At 37.3% G+C, this 21368-nt stretch overlaps 1 protein-coding gene and 1 long non-coding RNA gene across 5 annotated transcripts in view; one reads left to right on the top strand and one right to left on the bottom strand.

Moving 5' to 3' along the window:
• The window catches only part of LOC308309466, a 1886-nt gene extending 191 nt beyond the window's left edge, over positions 1-1695 (top strand). Inside the window, exons 2-3 of the long non-coding RNA XR_013963410.1 lie at positions 82-219; positions 1587-1695. This is a non-coding gene — a long non-coding RNA (uncharacterized lncRNA). The remainder of the gene's footprint in view (positions 1-81; positions 220-1586) is intronic.
• A 4781-nt stretch (positions 1696-6476) lies between these two features.
• The window catches only part of LOC308309513 (peroxisomal ATPase PEX1-like), a 30518-nt gene continuing 15626 nt past the window's right edge, over positions 6477-21368 (bottom strand). For all 4 annotated transcript variants that reach the window (XM_080755398.1, XM_080755400.1, XM_080755399.1 and 1 more), the window contains exons 4-5: positions 20975-21102; positions 6477-6660 (exon numbers count right to left, since the gene is read on the bottom strand). In XM_080755398.1, coding sequence (XP_080611524.1) covers positions 6482-6660; positions 20975-21102 — 307 coding nt within the window. In that variant the 3' untranslated portion in view covers positions 6477-6481. The remainder of the gene's footprint in view (positions 6661-20974; positions 21103-21368) is intronic.

Below are 21368 nucleotides of genomic sequence, written 5' to 3'. Positions count from 1 at the left end.
AGATATGTGGGTCTCTTTTCATGAAATAAACTCTTGAATGTACTCCTGTACACCTGCTCCTTCTCCCCCACTGGTTTGCAGTGATCGTGGCAGTGGGAGAAAAGATGTACCAAAGGAACACCGTCGACTCATTGGAGATCTTCGATCCCCTGACAGAAGAGTGGAGGACAGTTGGAGACTTGCCCATGAAAAGCGAAAGGCATGCCATGGTCGCCTCAGGTGAGAAGAAAAACTCTATTATTGGACTCGGGTCCATGCACAAAGTACAAACGAATAGACATAAAAGAGACATGACGGGCAAGAAAAAGTCATTAAAAGGATGTAAAATAAAAAATAGTACACAACTTAACCCATTCTGGGCGGGAACCCCTTTTTGCGTTCTGTACAGAGCATGTGAGCGGAGCGAGGAGATTTTGACGTGAGCGCGGAGCGGGTTTTTAAATGGGTCGGATTGACTTCCGGAGCGAGAGCTGTCCTCCGCTCCGAGCCGCTCAGTGCACACGGCACTGTGCAAGCTTGGCTAGCAGTTTACATCAATCATTGCCTCTCAAGCAGGCCCGGCACCACGGGGGGGTAAAGGGGATGTTTGCGCCCTTAAATCAACCTCTTTGCCTTTGTGCCCCCTCAAAAATCTCAATGTCCTCTCAGTCATTCCATCCTGGCGCCGGGGCCTGCTCTCAGACTCAAGCCCAGCCCCATACGCGTAATCTGCTTCACGGACTGTCCATGAGAATAGACATACAAATCACCAATGCACCGCTCATGGCGTGTCGACAGTTTACATATCTGTTCTTTTGGATTTGGACACATGACGATGGGCTACAACAGAGCATGTGAGCGCGAGCGGAGCGGAGCGAGGAGCGGAGCGAGAAGCGGAGCGGGTGGATTTTGAAGTGAGCGCGGAGCGAGCGTAACAAAAGCCGTCGAGAGCGAAGAGCGGAATTATCGTCCGCTCCGCTCCGCTCCGCTCCGCTCACATGCTCTGGTTCTGTACAGTATGTACAGTATTAAAAAATGTGATGCTGCTAAATAAATAGAAAACTGGGTTAATCCACAGGTATTTAACACCCCGAACGCCCGGGATTATTTAATCCGCAATCCATTAAATCAGAGCGCCCAGCGATTTATAGCAGTTGAGCACATTCAACGACGGACCGGATGTTATCCCGGATGTGGCTGAAGTAGGACCGGATGTTATCCCGGATGTGGCTGAAGTAGCTAGATGACCAAAACACTCTCCGTGCGAACGACAACAACGGGCGGTATGATTAATTCTAACGCGACTAGCGACGGGACCGCGATCGGACCGTCTAACACATAATTGTTCTTTTCTTAGAATTGGACGGAATGATTCAGATGAAGAGTTATTAACGTTTTAACATTTTCGATCTCGTCGGGCTAATATAAGCGCCCAGCAGCTTATATTATAACACTGGAACTATTTTGATGAATTTCTGTGAATTTCTTCAGCGATATATATATATGAAGACATTTCAAGTTGTGTATGAATATTAAACTATGTATTTCTTTTAAAACAATGAAAGCTTACATCATTGTTTTAATTCTGCTCCTCTCCCACCATATAGGCTCTACTCTGTATCTGGCTGGAGGGGACAGGCGGGGTCGTATTCGTCCTAGTGGTAAAAGTAGTGAGATGTGGCGCTTCGATGCTCGGAACGAAACATGGCTGAAGATGGCTTCCATGAAAGAGGAACACACTGACTTCAGTAAGCTGTCAAACTATTCTAATTCATCCCCGTTTTCCCTGCCAAGAATATTTAACCAAAAAAGCCCAGACTGCCATAATTTACATCAATGTATGTTTACTCAGGTTTAAGTAGTCACAGAATATTCATCTTCACTACTATCACTATCACTACTATCGCACACCGAGACATTCGTTTGTGAAAATAGTCGGTTTGAAAAACAAAGTTAGAGGGTGCTGAAGCCATTTTAATTTCAAGGTCCCCCAAATTAAATGTATATTAATTAGCCTATAGGGTGACAGGGCCCTAGGGTGACAGGGTCCTAGGCCATTTCATTATGATTTTCATCTCTGCACTGGGACCCCATGTTACAGACATGTTTACAATATTTTACAACAGTAGCTACTTATATTTTGTTATTTAAAGCTGTGATGATTTATTTAAGAAGCACTGTTCTGTACCAATGTTTAAGCTAAAATAATGATGACCGGGGACTTAAAAATCATTGTTTTAATTGATGGCCTTCATGCCCTGGCACTTGGCCTTGTGTCCTCAAAAAGTTGACCAAGTGGCCTTGCCCCTAAAATGATGAAATTCCAGGCCTGGTTGGAGCCCATTCAAAAGACACACAGTCATGGCAGAGAAAATTGTCCCCACGAGGAAATAAAAATGAGTTTTACGAGCACATGGCTGTCACATGTGTTTCTGGGTTGATCATAGATTGTGTTCTTATATCCTTACTGAATTGAATCGTATACCGTACGATATAGGATATAGCCCATGGTCCAAAATGATGAGAAACGAGGATAACTTTTTTTTTTCAAAATTTAAAAAAACATGGGCTATAACCCATCGTTTTTGTAATTTCGTCATTTTTTTCGAATCCTCAAAAATGATGAAAAACGACGCGCTATAGTATGCCCTACGATATGGGCTATAGCCCATGGTCCAAAATGATGAGAAACGAGGATAACTTTTTTTTTCAAAATTTCAAAAAACATGGGCTATAAATAACCCATCGTTTTTGTCATTTCGTCATTTTTTTCAAAAATGATGAAAAACGGCGCGCTATAGTATGCCGTACGATATGGGCTATAGCCCATGGTCCAAAATGATGAGAAACGAGGCTAACTTTTTTTTTTCAAAATTTAAAAAAACATGGGCTATAACCCATCGTTTTTGTAATTTCGTCATTTTTTTCGAATCCTCAAAAATGATGAAAAACGACGCGCTATAGTATGCCCTACGATATGGGCTATAGCCCATGGTCCAAAATGATGAGAAACGAGGATAACTTTTTTTTTCAAAATTAAAAAAAACATGGGCTATAAATAACCCATCGTTTTTGTCATTTCGTCATTTGTTTCAAAAATGATGAAAAACGGCGCGCTATAGTATGCCGTACGATATGGGCTATAGCCCATGGTCCAAAATGATGAGAAACGAGGCTAACTTTTTTTTTTCAAAATTTCAAAAAACATGGGCTACCAGTTGTGATGCAACAGAGTTCGCTGTGACCACATCTATGCAAAAGTAAGAACGAAGAAGGGTTTGGACTCCCTCAATTCAGGTTATACTATATGGCGGCTCACTTAAACTTTATTTATCTATGGTATGACTTCTATCCTGGATGTAACCTGGAAAATTTGCCTGCATGGCTTAGTATCGAGCATGCATCCTGTTCTGGGTCGTGTCTTCCTGCATTACTTAATAGCCCTATTAAGATCAAGAAAAGTAGTTATGGACATAACCCCATAATTCAAAACTCTCTGAAAATATGGTCTCAGGTCTTAGCATTGACAAAGGCTCCTAAAATATATTTGGATTCTCCTATATGTTCCAATCCGGCTTTTCAGCCGGGTCTGGCAGACCCGGTTTTTATGTCATGGAAGGAGAAAGGTATTGTGAATCTCCGAAATGTATACTTTAATCAAGGTCGTGGTAAAGGTTATCTTGCCTCTTTTCAACAAATACGAGAATCCTTCCGGCTCCCATCATCACATTTCTTCCGTTACTTGCAATTGAGACATTTTCTTAGAACGCATGTCAACAACAACCCAGTCATCCAGTCTTGGATAGTTTCTTCAACACTGAGCCCTTTGAAAAAGGTGCAGTCTCTCAATTCTATGACACCTTGCTGACCGTGGTTAACCCATCCTCAAGCTTGTTTAAGGACAATTGGCAAAGAGAATTAGGCATAGAGATTTCAGATGGAGTATGGGAGGATTGTATCACCAACATTCACCATAGCTCTATCAATGTTAGGCACTCTCTGATTCAATTTAAGATTGTTCATAGGCTGCACTATTCCCCAACTAAATTAAACAAAATCTTTAAAGATTCTTCTCCCATGTGTGGAAAGTGTTTAACGGAACAAGGGACTTTGTCTCATCAGTTCCTTCAATGTCATAAATTGCAACGTTTCTGGAATGAAATTTTTGATTTCTTGGCTAAAGCTTATAAAAGAGACTTCCCCCCGGCACCTCTAGTTGCACTCTTCGGTGTGATGGAACCAGATCAAGTAAAAAACAAATACGAGGCACAGGCCATCTCACTCGCAACACTGTTAGCTAGGAAATTAATACTACAAGCCTGGAAATCGGATAAACCTCCGACAGTTGACATGTGGCTAAGGGAGCTGGGAGGAGTGCTGCATATGGAGAAAATTAGATTCACCTTGTCGAAAAAAGAACACCTTTATCTAAAAACCTGGTCGCCCATTATTGAGATGCTTGTTACATTGGACTGAAGTGGTGTAATTGAATGTTGTTCTGCCCCGTAATGTCGTCTAATATATGTCGTCTGTATTTTCTATGTGGGTACACATGTATGCATATGTCTTCCTTTTCACATCAGAAATGTTTTTTTGAATTTATAGTGATGTTGTTTCTGTCCTCGGAATGCCGTGTAGTCATCAGCCTTGTCAGTTATAATTTTATTGTTTTCGTCTTTTTCTTTGAGTTATGTTTTGTCTCCTTTTATTGTAAGTCTCTTGTTTGTATGTTTTTTGCTATTTTTTGTCCGATCTGTAATTTTATGGTTAATCATTACTGAAATGCTTTTATGCCAAAAATCATAATAAACAGATGTTTAAAAATAAATAAAAAAAAGAGTTCGCTGTGACCGTTGAGAATTATGGGTGGCTCCCAGAGGTCCTTGATCCCCATGGGGTCCAACAGTGGTCATTGAAGCGTGCACACACAAATGCACATATGCACCTACACACGCACAGGCGCACATGCGTATGCACACCTGGACCTGTAAATTAACAACACAAAAACTAAGGCACTGGTGTCGGACTTCTGGTTTACCGGAACGGGGTTCAACTCCCTGCAGTGCCCTGCTCAATGTGTTGTATTTACATGGTTGTAATTGCGGAAATTGGAAATTTCCACAATTTTTTTTCCCACAATTTCCGCAATTTCCATTTCCGCAATTCCGCAATTTCCGCAATTTCCATTTCCGCAATTTCCGCAATTTCCCTAATTTCCGCAATTTCCATTTCCGTAATTTCCGCATTTTCCGCAATTCCACAATTTCCGCAATTACCATTTCCGCAATTCCAAAATTTCCGCAATTTCCGCAATTACCATTTCCACAATTTTTTTCCCCACAATTTCCGCAATTTCCATTTCCGCAATTCCGCAATTTCCATTTCCGCAATTTCCATTTCCGCAATTTCCCTAATTTCCGCAATTTCCATTTCCATAATTTCCGCATTTTCCGTAATTTCCGCAATTACCATTTCCGCAATTCTAAAATTTCCGCAATTATCATTTCCGCAATTTCCGCAATTCCACAATTTAAATTGCGGAAATTGGAAATTGCGGAAATTGTGGAATTGCGGAAATGGAAATTGCGGAAATTGCGGAATTGGGGAAATGGAAATTGCGGAAATTGCGGAATTGCGGAAATTGTAATTGCGGAAATGGAAATTGCGGAAATTGTGGAATTGCGGAAATTAGGGAAATTAGGGAAATGGAAATTGCGGAAATTGCGGAAATTGTGGAATTGCGGAAATTGCGGAAATTGCGGAAATGGAAATTGCGGAAATTAGGGAAATTAGGGAAATTGCGGGAATTGGAAATTGCGGAATTGCGGAATTGCGGAAATTGTAATTGCGGAAATGGAAATTGCGGAAATTGTGGAATTGCGGAAATTGCGGAAATGGAAATTGCGGAAATTAGGGAAATTAGGGAAATGGAAATTGCGGAAATTGTGGAATTGTGGAATTGCGGAAATTGCGGAAATGGAAATTGCGGAAATTAGGGAAATTAGGGAAATTGCGGGAATTGGAAATTGCGGAAATTGTGGAATTGTGGAATTGCGGAAATTGCGGAAATGGAAATTGCGGAAATTAGGGAAATTAGGGAAATGGCGGGAATTGGAAATTGCGGAAATGGAAATTGCGGAAATTGCGGAAATTGTGGATTTTTTTTAATCCTCAACAATGATTAAGACTATAGCGATGACCTCTGAGACCATGGACACCAATGAACCATGTAAATACAACAAATTGAGCAGGGCACTGCAGGGAGTTGCACCCCGTTCCGGTAAACCAGAAGTACGACACCAGTGCCTTAGTTTTTGTGTTGTCATTTACAGGTCCTTTCGTTGAAATGTAAATTTTACATTTCAACAGTAAAGTAATATATAAAGAAGAGAAACAAAAAAGTACAAAAATAACATTTTCGAATTACCTGTATTTGCTTAGATTTTTTAAACTTTCTCTTCACTAGTAGGAATAAACACGCCATTGGGGAGGTTTAAGGAATTTATTGACAGTGAATAGATGGAGGGATGAAGGAGGGATGAATGAATGCGGATGTGTAGGTTCCGGGGGGTCGCCGACCCTGGAGTCTTTGGGGAGGAGGTCGAATGGCACTCGTCGTGTGGCGTTCGTCGTAAGGCGTTCGTCTTACGGTGCGCATGGACGAAATCCCCCCGCAGGAACCTGATAAGGATGGGAGAGTTTTGTTTTAATCGTTTGATCCACTTTTGGCGAGGTGGATGTAGTAGCTCCTAAAATAATTTAGCCTCGTTTCTCATCATTTTGGACCGTGGGCTATAGCCCATATCGTACGGCATACTATAGCGCGCAGCTTTTCACCATTTTTGAAGATTTGAAAAAAATTACGAAATGACAAAAACGATGGGTTATAGCCCATGTTTTTTGAAATTTTGAAAAAATAATTTAGCCTCGTTTCTCATCATTTTGGACCGTGGGCTATAGCCCATATCGTACGGCATACTATAGCGCGCAGTTTTTCACCATTTTTGAAGATTTGAAAAAAATTACGAAATGACAAAAACGATGGGTTATAGCCCATGTTTTTTGAAATTTTGAAAAAATAATTTAGCCTCGTTTCTCATCATTTTGGACCGTGGGCTATAGCCCATATCGTACGGCATACTATAGCGCGCAGTTTTCACCATTTTTGAAGATTTGAAAAAAATTACGAAATGACAAAAACGATGGGTTATAGCCCATGTTTTTTGAAATTTTGAAAAAATAATTTAGCCTCGTTTCTCATCATTTTGGACCGTGGGCTATAGCCCATATCGTACGGCATACTATAGCGCGCAGTTTTTCATCATTTTTGAAGATTTGAAAAAAATGACGAAATGACAAAAACGATGGGTTATAGCCCATGTTTTTTGAAATTTTGGAAAAAAAAGTTAGCCTCGTTTCTCATCATTTTTTACCGTGGGCTATAGCCCATATCGTACGGCATACTATAGCGCGCAGTTTTTCATCATTTTTGAAGATTTGAAAAAAATGACAAAATGACAAAAACGATGGGTTATAGCCCATGTTTTTTGAAATTTTGAAAAAATAATTTAGCCTCGTTTCTCATCATTTTGGACCGTGGGCTATAGCCCATATCGTACGGCATACTATAGCGCGCAGTTTTTCATCATTTTTGAAGATTTGAAAAAAATGACGAAATGACAAAAATGATGGGTTATAGCCCATGTTTTTTGAAATTTTGAAAAAATAATTTAGCCTCGTTTCTCATCATTTTGGACCGTGGGCTATAGCCCATATCGTACGGCATACTATAGCGCGTAGTTTTTCATCATTTTTGAAGATTTGAAAAAAATGACGAAATGACAAAAACGATGGGTTATAGCCCATGTTTTTTGAAATTTTGGAAAAAAAAGTTAGCCTCGTTTCTCATCATTTTTTACCGTGGGCTATAGCCCATATCGTACGGCATACTATAGCGCGCAGTTTTTCATCATTTTTGAAGATTTGAAAAAAATGACAAAATGACAAAAACGATGGGTTATAGCCCATGTTTTTTGAAATTTTGAAAAAATAATTTAGCCTCGTTTCTCATCATTTTGGACCGTGGGCTATAGCCCATATCGTACGGCATACTATAGCGCGCAGTTTTTCACCATTTTTGAAGATTTGAAAAAAATTACGAAATGACAAAAACGATGGGTTATAGCCCATGTTTTTTGAAATTTTGAAAAAATAATTTAGCCTCGTTTCTCATCATTTTGGACCGTGGGCTATAGCCCATATCGTACGGCATACTATAGCGCGCAGTTTTTCATCATTTTTGAAGATTTGAAAAAAATGACGAAATGACAAAAACGATGGGTTATAGCCCATGTTTTTTGAAATTTTTAAAAAATAATTTAGCCTCGTTTCTCATCATTTTGGACCGTGGGCTATAGCCCATATCGTACGGCATACTATAGCGCGCAGTTTTTCATCATTTTTGAAGATTTGAAAAAAATTACGAAATGACAAAAACGATGGGTTATAGCCCATGTTTTTTGAAATTTTGAAAAAATAATTTAGCCTCGTTTCTCATCATTTTGGACCGTGGGCTATAGCCCATATCGTACGGCATACTATAGCGCGCAGTTTTTCATCATTTTTGAAGATTTGAAAAAAATGACGAAATGACAAAAACGATGGGTTATAGCCCATGTTTTTTGAAATTTTGAAAAAATAATTTAGCCTCGTTTCTCATCATTTTGGACCGTGGGCTATAGCCCATATCGTACGGCATACTATAGCGCGCAGTTTTTCGTCATTTTTGAAGATTTGAAAAAAATGACGAAATGACAAAAACGATGGGTTATAGCCCATGTTTTTTGAAATTTTGAAAAAATAATTTAGCCTCGTTTCTCATCATTTTGGACCGTGGGCTATAGCCCATATCGTACGGCATACTATAGCGCGCAGTTTTTCATCATTTTTGAAGATTTGAAAAAAATGACGAAATGACAAAAACGATGGGTTATAGCCCATGTTTTTTGAAATTTTGAAAAAATAATTTAGCCTCGTTTCTCATCATTTTGGACCGTGGGCTATAGCCCATATCGTACGGCATACTATAGCGCGCAGTTTTTCATCATTTTTGAAGATTTGAAAAAAATGACGAAATGACAAAAACGATGGGTTATAGCCCATGTTTTTTGAAATTTTGAAAAAATAATTTAGCCTCGTTTCTCATCATTTTGGACCGTGGGCTATAGCCCATATCGTACGGCATACTATAGCGCGCAGTTTTTCATCATTTTTGAAGATTTGAAAAAAATGACGAAATGACAAAAACGATGGGTTATAGCCCATGTTTTTTGAAATTTTGAAAAAATAATTTAGCCTCGTTTCTCATCATTTTGGACCGTGGGCTATAGCCCATATCGTACGGCATACTATAGCGCGCAGTTTTTCATCATTTTTGAAGATTTGAAATAAATGACGAAATGACAAAAACGATGGGTTATAGCCCATGTTTTTTGAAATTTTGGAAAAAAAAGTTAGCCTCGTTTCTCATCATTTTGGACCGTGGGCTATAGCCCATATCGTACGGCATACTATAGCGCGCAGTTTTTCATCATTTTTGAAGATTTGAAAAAAATTACGAAATGACAAAAACGATGGGTTATAGCCCATGTTTTTTGAAATTTTGAAAAAATAATTTAGCCTCGTTTCTCATCATTTTGGACCGTGGGCTATAGCCCATATCGTACGGCATACTATAGCGCGCATTTTTTCATCATTTTTGAAGATTTGAAAAAAATGACGAAATGACAAAAACGATGGGTTATAGCCCATGTTTTTTGAAATTTTGAAAAAATAATTTAGCCTCGTTTCTCATCATTTTGGACCGTGGGCTATAGCCCATATCGTACGGCATACTATAGCGCGCAGTTTTTCACCATTTTTGAAGATTTGAAAAAAATTACGAAATGACAAAAACGATGGGTTATAGCCCATGTTTTTTGAAATTTTGAAAAAATAATTTAGCCTCGTTTCTCATCATTTTGGACCGTGGGCTATAGCCCATATCGTACGGCATACTATAGCGCGCAGTTTTCACCATTTTTGAAGATTTGAAAAAAATTACGAAATGACAAAAACGATGGGTTATAGCCCATGTTTTTTGAAATTTTGAAAAAATAATTTAGCCTCGTTTCTCATCATTTTGGACCGTGGGCTATAGCCCATATCGTACGGCATACTATAGCGCGCAGTTTTTCATCATTTTTGAAGATTTGAAAAAAATGACGAAATGACAAAAACGATGGGTTATAGCCCATGTTTTTTGAAATTTTGGAAAAAAAAGTTAGCCTCGTTTCTCATCATTTTTTACCGTGGGCTATAGCCCATATCGTACGGCATACTATAGCGCGCAGTTTTTCATCATTTTTGAAGATTTGAAAAAAATGACAAAATGACAAAAACGATGGGTTATAGCCCATGTTTTTTGAAATTTTGAAAAAATAATTTAGCCTCGTTTCTCATCATTTTGGACCGTGGGCTATAGCCCATATCGTACGGCATACTATAGCGCGCAGTTTTTCATCATTTTTGAAGATTTGAAAAAAATGACAAAATGACAAAAACGATGGGTTATAGCCCATGTTTTTTGAAATTTTGAAAAAATAATTTAGCCTCGTTTCTCATCATTTTGGACCGTGGGCTATAGCCCATATCGTACGGCATACTATAGCGCGCAGTTTTTCACCATTTTTGAAGATTTGAAAAAAATTACGAAATGACAAAAACGATGGGTTATAGCCCATGTTTTTTGAAATTTTGAAAAAATAATTTAGCCTCGTTTCTCATCATTTTGGACCGTGGGCTATAGCCCATATCGTACGGCATACTATAGCGCGCAGTTTTTCATCATTTTTGAAGATTTGAAAAAAATGACGAAATGACAAAAACGATGGGTTATAGCCCATGTTTTTTGAAATTTTGAAAAAATAATTTAGCCTCGTTTCTCATCATTTTGGACCGTGGGCTATAGCCCATATCGTACGGCATACTATAGCGCGCAGTTTTTCACCATTTTTGAAGATTTGAAAAAAATTACGAAATGACAAAAACGATGGGTTATATAGCCCATGTTTTTTGAAATTTTGAAAAAATAATTTAGCCTCGTTTCTCATCATTTTGGACCGTGGGCTATAGCCCATATCGTACGGCATACTATAGCGCGCAGTTTTTCACCATCTTTGAAGATTTGAAAAAAATGACGAAATGACAAAAACGATGGGTTATAGCCCATGTTTTTTGAAATTTTGAAAAAATAATTTAGCCTCGTTTCTCATCATTTTGGACCGTGGGCTATAGCCCATATCGTACGGCATACTATAGCGCGCAGTTTTTCGTCATTTTTGAAGATTTGAAAAAAATGACGAAATGACAAAAACGATGGGTTATAGCCCATGTTTTTTGAAATTTTGAAAAAATAATTTAGCCTCGTTTCTCATCATTTTGGACCGTGGGCTATAGCCCATATCGTACGGCATACTATAGCGCGCAGTTTTTCATCATTTTTGAAGATTTGAAAAAAATGACGAAATGACAAAAACGATGGGTTATAGCCCATGTTTTTTGAAATTTTGAAAAAATAATTTAGCCTCGTTTCTCATCATTTTGGACCGTGGGCTATAGCCCATATCGTACGGCATACTATAGCGCGCAGTTTTTCATCATTTTTGAAGATTTGAAAAAAATGACGAAATGACAAAAACGATGGGTTATAGCCCATGTTTTTTGAAATTTTGAAAAAATAATTTAGCCTCGTTTCTCATCATTTTGGACCGTGGGCTATAGCCCATATCGTACGGCATACTATAGCGCGCAGTTTTTCATCATTTTTGAAGATTTGAAAAAAATGACGAAATGACAAAAACGATGGGTTATAGCCCATGTTTTTTGAAATTTTGAAAAAATAATTTAGCCTCGTTTCTCATCATTTTGGACCGTGGGCTATAGCCCATATCGTACGGCATACTATAGCGCGCAGTTTTTCATCATTTTTGAAGATTTGAAAAAAATGACGAAATGACAAAAACGATGGGTTATAGCCCATGTTTTTTGAAATTTTGAAAAAATAATTTAGCCTCGTTTCTCATCATTTTGGACCGTGGGCTATAGCCCATATCGTACGGCATACTATAGCGCGCAGTTTTTCATCATTTTTGAAGATTTGAAAAAAATGACGAAATGACAAAAACGATGGGTTATAGCCCATGTTGTTTGAAATTTTGAAAAAATAATTTAGCCTCGTTTCTCATCATTTTGGACCGTGGGCTATAGCCCATATCGTACGGCATACTATAGCGCGCAGTTTTTCACCATTTTTGAAGATTTGAAAAAAATTACGAAATGACAAAAACGATGGGTTATAGCCCATGTTTTTTGAAATTTTGAAAAAATAATTTAGCCTCGTTTCTCATCATTTTGGACCGTGGGCTATAGCCCATATCGTACGGCATACTATAGCGCGCAGTTTTTCACCATTTTTGAAGATTTGAAAAAAATTACGAAATGACAAAAACGATGGGTTATAGCCCATGTTTTTTGAAATTTTGAAAAAATAATTTAGCCTCGTTTCTCATCATTTTGGACCGTGGGCTATAGCCCATATCGTACGGCATACTATAGCGCGCAGTTTTTCATCATTTTTGAAGATTTGAAAAAAATGACGAAATGACAAAAACGATGGGTTATAGCCCATGTTTTTTGAAATTTTGGAAAAAAAAGTTAGCCTCGTTTCTCATCATTTTTTACCGTGGGCTATAGCCCATATCGTACGGCATACTATAGCGCGCAGTTTTTCATCATTTTTGAAGATTTGAAAAAAATGACAAAATGACAAAAACGATGGGTTATAGCCCATGTTTTTTGAAATTTTGAAAAAATAATTTAGCCTCGTTTCTCATCATTTTGGACCGTGGGCTATAGCCCATATCGTACGGCATACTATAGCGCGCAGTTTTTCATCATTTTTGAAGATTTGAAAAAAATGACGAAATGACAAAAATGATGGGTTATAGCCCATGTTTTTTGAAATTTTGAAAAAATAATTTAGCCTCGTTTCTCATCATTTTGGACCGTGGGCTATAGCCCATATCGTACGGCATACTATAGCGCGTAGTTTTTCATCATTTTTGAAGATTTGAAAAAAATGACGAAATGACAAAAACGATGGGTTATAGCCCATGTTTTTTGAAATTTTGGAAAAAAAAGTTAGCCTCGTTTCTCATCATTTTTTACCGTGGGCTATAGCCCATATCGTACGGCATACTATAGCGCGCAGTTTTTCATCATTTTTGAAGATTTGAAAAAAATGACAAAATGACAAAAACGATGGGTTATAGCCCATGTTTTTTGAAATTTTGAAAAAATAATTTAGCCTCGTTTCTCATCATTTTGGACCGTGGGCTATAGCCCATATCGTACGGCATACTATAGCGCGCAGTTTTTCACCATTTTTGAAGATTTGAAAAAAATGACGAAATGACAAAAACGATGGGTTATAGCCCATGTTTTTTGAAATTTTGAAAAAATAATTTAGCCTCGTTTCTCATCATTTTGGACCGTGGGCTATAGCCCATATCGTACGGCATACTATAGCGCGCAGTTTTTCGTCATTTTTGAAGATTTGAAAAAAATGACGAAATGACAAAAACGATGGGTTATAGCCCATGTTTTTTGAAATTTTGAAAAAATAATTTAGCCTCGTTTCTCATCATTTTGGACCGTGGGCTATAGCCCATATCGTACGGCATACTATAGCGCGCAGTTTTTCATCATTTTTGAAGATTTGAAAAAAATGACGAAATGACAAAAACGATGGGTTATAGCCCATGTTTTTTGAAATTTTGAAAAAATAATTTAGCCTCGTTTCTCATCATTTTGGACCGTGGGCTATAGCCCATATCGTACGGCATACTATAGCGCGCAGTTTTTCATCATTTTTGAAGATTTGAAAAAAATGACGAAATGACAAAAACGATGGGTTATAGCCCATGTTTTTTGAAATTTTGAAAAAATAATTTAGCCTCGTTTCTCATCATTTTGGACCGTGGGCTATAGCCCATATCGTACGGCATACTATAGCGCGCAGTTTTTCATCATTTTTGAAGATTTGAAAAAAATGACGAAATGACAAAAACGATGGGTTATAGCCCATGTTTTTTGAAATTTTGAAAAAATAATTTAGCCTCGTTTCTCATCATTTTGGACCGTGGGCTATAGCCCATATCGTACGGCATACTATAGCGCGCAGTTTTTCATCATTTTTGAAGATTTGAAAAAAATGACGAAATGACAAAAACGATGGGTTATAGCCCATGTTTTTTGAAATTTTGAAAAAATAATTTAGCCTCGTTTCTCATCATTTTGGACCGTGGGCTATAGCCCATATCGTACGGCATACTATAGCGCGCAGTTTTTCATCATTTTTGAAGATTTGAAAAAAATGACGAAATGACAAAAACGATGGGTTATAGCCCATGTTTTTTGAAATTTTGAAAAAATAATTTAGCCTCGTTTCTCATCATTTTGGACCGTGGGCTATAGCCCATATCGTACGGCATACTATAGCGCGCAGTTTTTCATCATTTTTGAAGATTTGAAAAGAATTACGAAATGACAAAAACGATGGGTTATAGCCCATGTTTTTTGAAATTTTGAAAAAATAATTTAGCCTCGTTTCTCATCATTTTGGACCGTGGGCTATAGCCCATATCGTACGGCATACTATAGCGCGCATTTTTTCATCATTTTTGAAGATTTGAAAAAAATGACGAAATGACAAAAACGATGGGTTATAGCCCATGTTTTTTGAAATTTTGAAAAAATAATTTAGCCTCGTTTCTCATCATTTTGGACCGTGGGCTATAGCCCATATCGTACGGCATACTATAGCGCGCAGTTTTTCATCATTTTTGAAGATTTGAAAAAAATGACGAAATGACAAAAACGATGGGTTATAGCCCATGTTTTTTGAAATTTTGAAAAAATAATTTAGCCTCGTTTCTCATCATTTTGGACCGTGGGCTATAGCCCATATCGTACGGCATACTATAGCGCGCAGTTTTTCATCATTTTTGAAGATTTGAAAAAAATGACGAAATGACAAAAACGATGGGTTATAGCCCATGTTTTTTGAAATTTTGAAAAAATAATTTAGCCTCGTTTCTCATCATTTTGGACCGTGGGCTATAGCCCATATCGTACGGCATACTATAGCGCGCAGTTTTTCATCATTTTTGAAGATTTGAAAAAAATTACGAAATGACAAAAACGATGGGTTATAGCCCATGTTTTTTGAAATTTTGAAAAAATAATTTAGCCTCGTTTCTCATCATTTTGGACCGTGGGCTATAGCCCATATCGTACGGCATACTATAGCGCGCATTTTTTCATCATTTTTGAAGATTTGAAAAAAATGACGAAATGACAAAAACGATGGGTTATAGCCCATGTTTTTTGAAATTTTGAAAAAATAATTTAGCCTCGTTTCTCATCATTTTGGACCGTGGGCTATAGCCCATATCGTACGGCATACTATAGCGCGCAGTTTTTCACCATTTTTGAAGATTTGAAAAAAATTACGAAATGACAAAAACGATGGGTTATAGCCCATGTTTTTTGAAATTTTGAAAAAATAATTTAGCCTCGTTTCTCATCATTTTGGACCGTGGGCTATAGCCCATATCGTACGGCATACTATAGCGCGCAGTTTTCACCATTTTTGAAGATTTGAAAAAAATTACGAAATGACAAAAACGATGGGTTATAGCCCATGTTTTTTGAAATTTTGAAAAAATAATTTAGCCTCGTTTCTCATCATTTTGGACCGTGGGCTATAGCCCATATCGTACGGCATACTATAGCGCGCAGTTTTTCATCATTTTTGAAGATTTGAAAAAAATGACGAAATGACAAAAACGATGGGTTATAGCCCATGTTTTTTGAAATTTTGGAAAAAAAAGTTAGCCTCGTTTCTCATCATTTTTTACCGTGGGCTATAGCCCATATCGTACGGCATACTATAGCGCGCAGTTTTTCATCATTTTTGAAGATTTGAAAAAAATGACAAAATGACATAAACGATGGGTTATAGCCCATGTTTTTTGAAATTTTGAAAAAATAATTTAGCCTCGTTTCTCATCATTTTGGACCGTGGGCTATAGCCCATATCGTACGGCATACTATAGCGCGCAGTTTTTCATCATTTTTGAAGATTTGAAAAAAATGACGAAATGACAAAAATGATGGGTTATAGCCCATGTTTTTTGAAATTTTGAAAAAATAATTTAGCCTCGTTTCTCATCATTTTGGACCGTGGGCTATAGCCCATATCGTACGGCATACTATAGCGCGTAGTTTTTCATCATTTTTGAAGATTTGAAAAAAATGACGAAATGACAAAAACGATGGGTTATAGCCCATGTTTTTTGAAATTTTGGAAAAAAAAGTTAGCCTCGTTTCTCATCATTTTTTACCGTGGGCTATAGCCCATATCGTACGGCATACTATAGCGCGCAGTTTTTCATCATTTTTGAAGATTTGAAAAAAATGACAAAATGACAAAAACGATGGGTTATAGCCCATGTTTTTTGAAATTTTGAAAAAATAATTTAGCCTCGTTTCTCATCATTTTGGACCGTGGGCTATAGCCCATATCGTACGGCATACTATAGCGCGCAGTTTTTCACCATTTTTGAAGATTTGAAAAAAATTACGAAATGACAAAAACGATGGGTTATAGCCCATGTTTTTTGAAATTTTGAAAAAATAATTTAGCCTCGTTTCTCATCATTTTGGACCGTGGGCTATAGCCCATATCGTACGGCATACTATAGCGCGCAGTTTTTCATCATTTTTGAAGATTTGAAAAAAATGACGAAATGACAAAAACGATGGGTTATAGCCCATGTTTTTTGAAATTTTGAAAAAATAATTTAGCCTCGTTTCTCATCATTTTGGACCGTGGGCTATAGCCCATATCGTACGGCATACTATAGCGCGCAGTTTTTCACCATTTTTGAAGATTTGAAAAAAATTACAAAATGACAAAAACGATGGGTTATAGCCCATGTTTTTTGAAATTTTGAAAAAATAATTTAGCCTCGTTTCTCATCATTTTGGACCGTGGGCTATAGCCCATATCGTACGGCATACTATAGCGCGCAGTTTTTCACCATTTTTGAAGATTTGAAAAAAATGACGAAATGACAAAAACGATGGGTTATAGCCCATGTTTTTTGAAATTTTGAAAAAATAATTTAGCCTCGTTTCTCATCATTTTGGACCGTGGGCTATAGCCCATATCGTACGGCATACTATAGCGCGCAGTTTTTCGTCATTTTTGAAGATTTGAAAAAAATGACGAAATGACAAAAACGATGGGTTATAGCCCATGTTTTTTGAAATTTTGAAAAAATAATTTAGCCTCGTTTCTCATCATTTTGGACCGTGGGCTATAGCCCATATCGTACGGCATACTATAGCGCGCAGTTTTTCATCATTTTTGAAGATTTGAAAAAAATGACGAAATGACAAAAACGATGGGTTATAGCCCATGTTTTTTGAAATTTTGAAAAAATAATTTAGCCTCGTTTCTCATCATTTTGGACCGTGGGCTATAGCCCATATCGTACGGCATACTATAGCGCGCAGTTTTTCATCATTTTTGAAGATTTGAAAAAAATGACGAAATGACAAAAACGATGGGTTATAGCCCATGTTTTTTGAAATTTTGAAAAAATAATTTAGCCTCGTTTCTCATCATTTTGGACCGTGGGCTATAGCCCATATCGTACGGCATACTATAGCGCGCAGTTTTTCATCATTTTTGAAGATTTGAAAAAAATGACGAAATGACAAAAACGATGGGTTATAGCCCATGTTTTTTGAAATTTTGAAAAAATAATTTAGCCTCGTTTCTCATCATTTTGGACCGTGGGCTATAGCCCATATCGTACGGCATACTATAGCGCGCAGTTTTTCATCATTTTTGAAGATTTGAAAAAAATGACGAAATGACAAAAACGATGGGTTATAGCCCATGTTTTTTGAAATTTTGAAAAAATAATTTAGCCTCGTTTCTCATCATTTTGGACCGTGGGCTATAGCCCATATCGTACGGCATACTATAGCGCGCAGTTTTTCATCATTTTTGAAGATTTGAAAAAAATGACGAAATGACAAAAACGATGGGTTATAGCCCATGTTTTTTGAAATTTTGAAAAAATAATTTAGCCTCGTTTCTCATCATTTTGGACCGTGGGCTATAGCCCATATCGTACGGCATACTATAGCGCGCAGTTTTTCATCATTTTTGAAGATTTGAAATAAATGACGAAATGACAAAAACGATGGGTTATAGCCCATGTTTTTTGAAATTTTGGAAAAAAAAGTTAGCCTCGTTTCTCATCATTTTGGACCGTGGGCTATAGCCCATATCGTACGGCATACTATAGCGCGCAGTTTTTCATCATTTTTGAAGATTTGAAAAAAATGACGAAATGACAAAAACGATGGGTTATAGCCCATGTTTTTTGAAATTTTGAAAAAATAATTTAGCCTCGTTTCTCATCATTTTGGACCGTGGGCTATAGCCCATATCGTACGGCATACTATAGCGCGCATTTTTTCATCATTTTTGAAGATTTGAAAAAAATGACGAAATGACAAAAACGATGGGTTATAGCCCATGTTTTTTGAAATTTTGAAAAAATAATTTAGCCTCGTTTCTCATCATTTTGGACCGTGGGCTATAGCCCATATCGTACGGCATACTATAGCGCGCAGTTTTTCACCATTTTTGAAGATTTGAAAAAAATTACGAAATGACAAAAACGATGGGTTATAGCCCATGTTTTTTGAAATTTTGAAAAAATAATTTAGCCTCGTTTCTCATCATTTTGGACCGTGGGCTATAGCCCATATCGTACGGCATACTATAGCGCGCAGTTTTTCACCATTTTTGAAGATTTGAAAAAAATTACGAAATGACAAAAACGATGGGTTATAGCCCATGTTTTTTGAAATTTTGAAAAAATAATTTAGCCTCGTTTCTCATCATTTTGGACCGTGGGCTATAGCCCATATCGTACGGCATACTATAGCGCGCAGTTTTTCACCATTTTTGAAGATTTGAAAAAAATTACGAAATGACAAAAACGATGGGTTATAGCCCATGTTTTTTGAAATTTTGAAAAAATAATTTAGCCTCGTTTCTCATCATTTTGGACCGTGGGCTATAGCCCATATCGTACGGCATACTATAGCGCGCAGTTTTTCATCATTTTTGAAGATTTGAAAAAAATGACGAAATGACAAAAACGATGGGTTATAGCCCATGTTTTTTGAAATTTTGGGAAAAAAAGTTAGCCTCGTTTCTCATCATTTTTTACCGTGGGCTATAGCCCATATCGTACGGCATACTATAACGCGCAGTTTTTCATCATTTTTGAAGATTTGAAAAAAATGACAAAATGACAAAAACGATGGGTTATAGCCCATGTTTTTTGAAATTTTGAAAAAATAATTTAGCCTCGTTTCTCATCATTTTGGACCGTGGGCTATAGCCCATATCGTACGGCATACTATAGCGCGCAGTTTTTCATCATTTTTGAAGATTTGAAAAAAATGACGAAATGACAAAAACGATGGGTTATAGCCCATGTTTTTTGAAATTTTGAAAAAATAATTTAGCCTCGTTTCTCATCATTTTGGACCGTGGGCTATAGCCCATATCGTACGGCATACTATAGCGCGCATTTTTTCATCATTTTTGAAGATTTGAAAAAAATGACGAAATGACAAAAACGATGGGTTATAGCCCATGTTTTTTGAAATTTTGAAAAAATAATTTAGCCTCGTTTCTCATCATTTTGGACCGTGGGCTATAGCCCATATCGTACGGCATACTATAGCGCGCAGTTTTTCACCATTTTTGAAGATTTGAAAAAAATTACGAAATGACAAAAACGATGGGTTATAGCCCATGTTTTTTGAAAATTTGAAAAAATAATTTAGCCTCGTTTCTCATCATTTTGGACCGTGGGCTATAGCCCATATCGTACGGCATACTATAGCGCGCAGTTTTTCACCATTTTTGAAGATTTGAAAAAAATTACGAAATGACAAAAACGATGGGTTATAGCCCATGTTTTTTGAAATTTTGAAAAAATAATTTAGCCTCGTTTCTCATCATTTTGGACCGTGGGCTATAGCCCATATCGTACGGCATACTATAGCGCGCAGTTTTTCACCATTTTTGAAGATTTGAAAAAAATTACGAAATGACAAAAACGATGGGTTATAGCCCATGTTTTTTGAAATTTTGAAAAAATAATTTAGCCTCGTTTCTCATCATTTTGGACCGTGGGCTATAGCCCATATCGTACGGCATACTATAGCGCGCAGTTTTTCATCATTTTTGAAGATTTGAAAAAAATGACGAAATGACAAAAACGATGGGTTATAGCCCATGTTTTTTGAAATTTTGGGAAAAAAAGTTAGCCTCGTTTCTCATCATTTTTTACCGTGGGCTATAGCCCATATCGTACGGCATACTATAACGCGCAGTTTTTCATCATTTTTGAAGATTTGAAAAAAATGACAAAATGACAAAAACGATGGGTTATAGCCCATGTTTTTTGAAATTTTGAAAAAATAATTTAGCCTCGTTTCTCATCATTTTGGACCGTGGGCTATAGCCCATATCGTACGGCATACTATAGCGCGCAGTTTTTCATCATTTTTGAAGATTTGAAAAAAATGACGAAATGACAAAAACGATGGGTTATAGCCCATGTTTTTTGAAATTTTGAAAAAATAATTTAGCCTCGTTTCTCATCATTTTGGACCGTGGGCTAGAGCCCATATCGTACGGCATACTATGTAAAGGACAGCACACGTTGGCTATGACACAGACATAATGTGGATTGAAGGAAACACACAGACAGAGTAAATAAATGTGTACCTTTTTTGTCTGAGGATGGTGTTGTAGTATCCATTGTGGTATCCATGAGTCGCAGTGGTGTAGAGGATGTGAAGATAGCGTGTTGGGCAGGTACACAAACTACACACGTTACTGGCTGCAGGGATGGTCTGGGAAGTACAGAGCAGTATGTAAGGCAGTGGAGTTGTGTATTGACTATTGACTTGATTTAATCAGTTATTTGCAGTAATGTAATAGATAGTGAACAATTATGAAGGTAATAGGGGTGATACACGGGCTGCAGGGATGGTCTGGGAAGTACGGTATGTAAGGCAGTGGAGTTGTGTATTGACTGTTGACTTGATTTAATCAGTTATTTGCAGTAATGTAAATAGTACATAGTGTTGGCACACACACACACACACACACACACACA

This window comes from Protomyctophum bolini (assembly GCF_963924005.1).
Source record: "Protomyctophum bolini genome assembly, chromosome: 22".
NCBI classification, from domain to species: domain Eukaryota; kingdom Metazoa; phylum Chordata; class Actinopteri; order Myctophiformes; family Myctophidae; genus Protomyctophum; species Protomyctophum bolini.
This window is presented reverse-complemented; position numbering and strand designations above follow the sequence as displayed.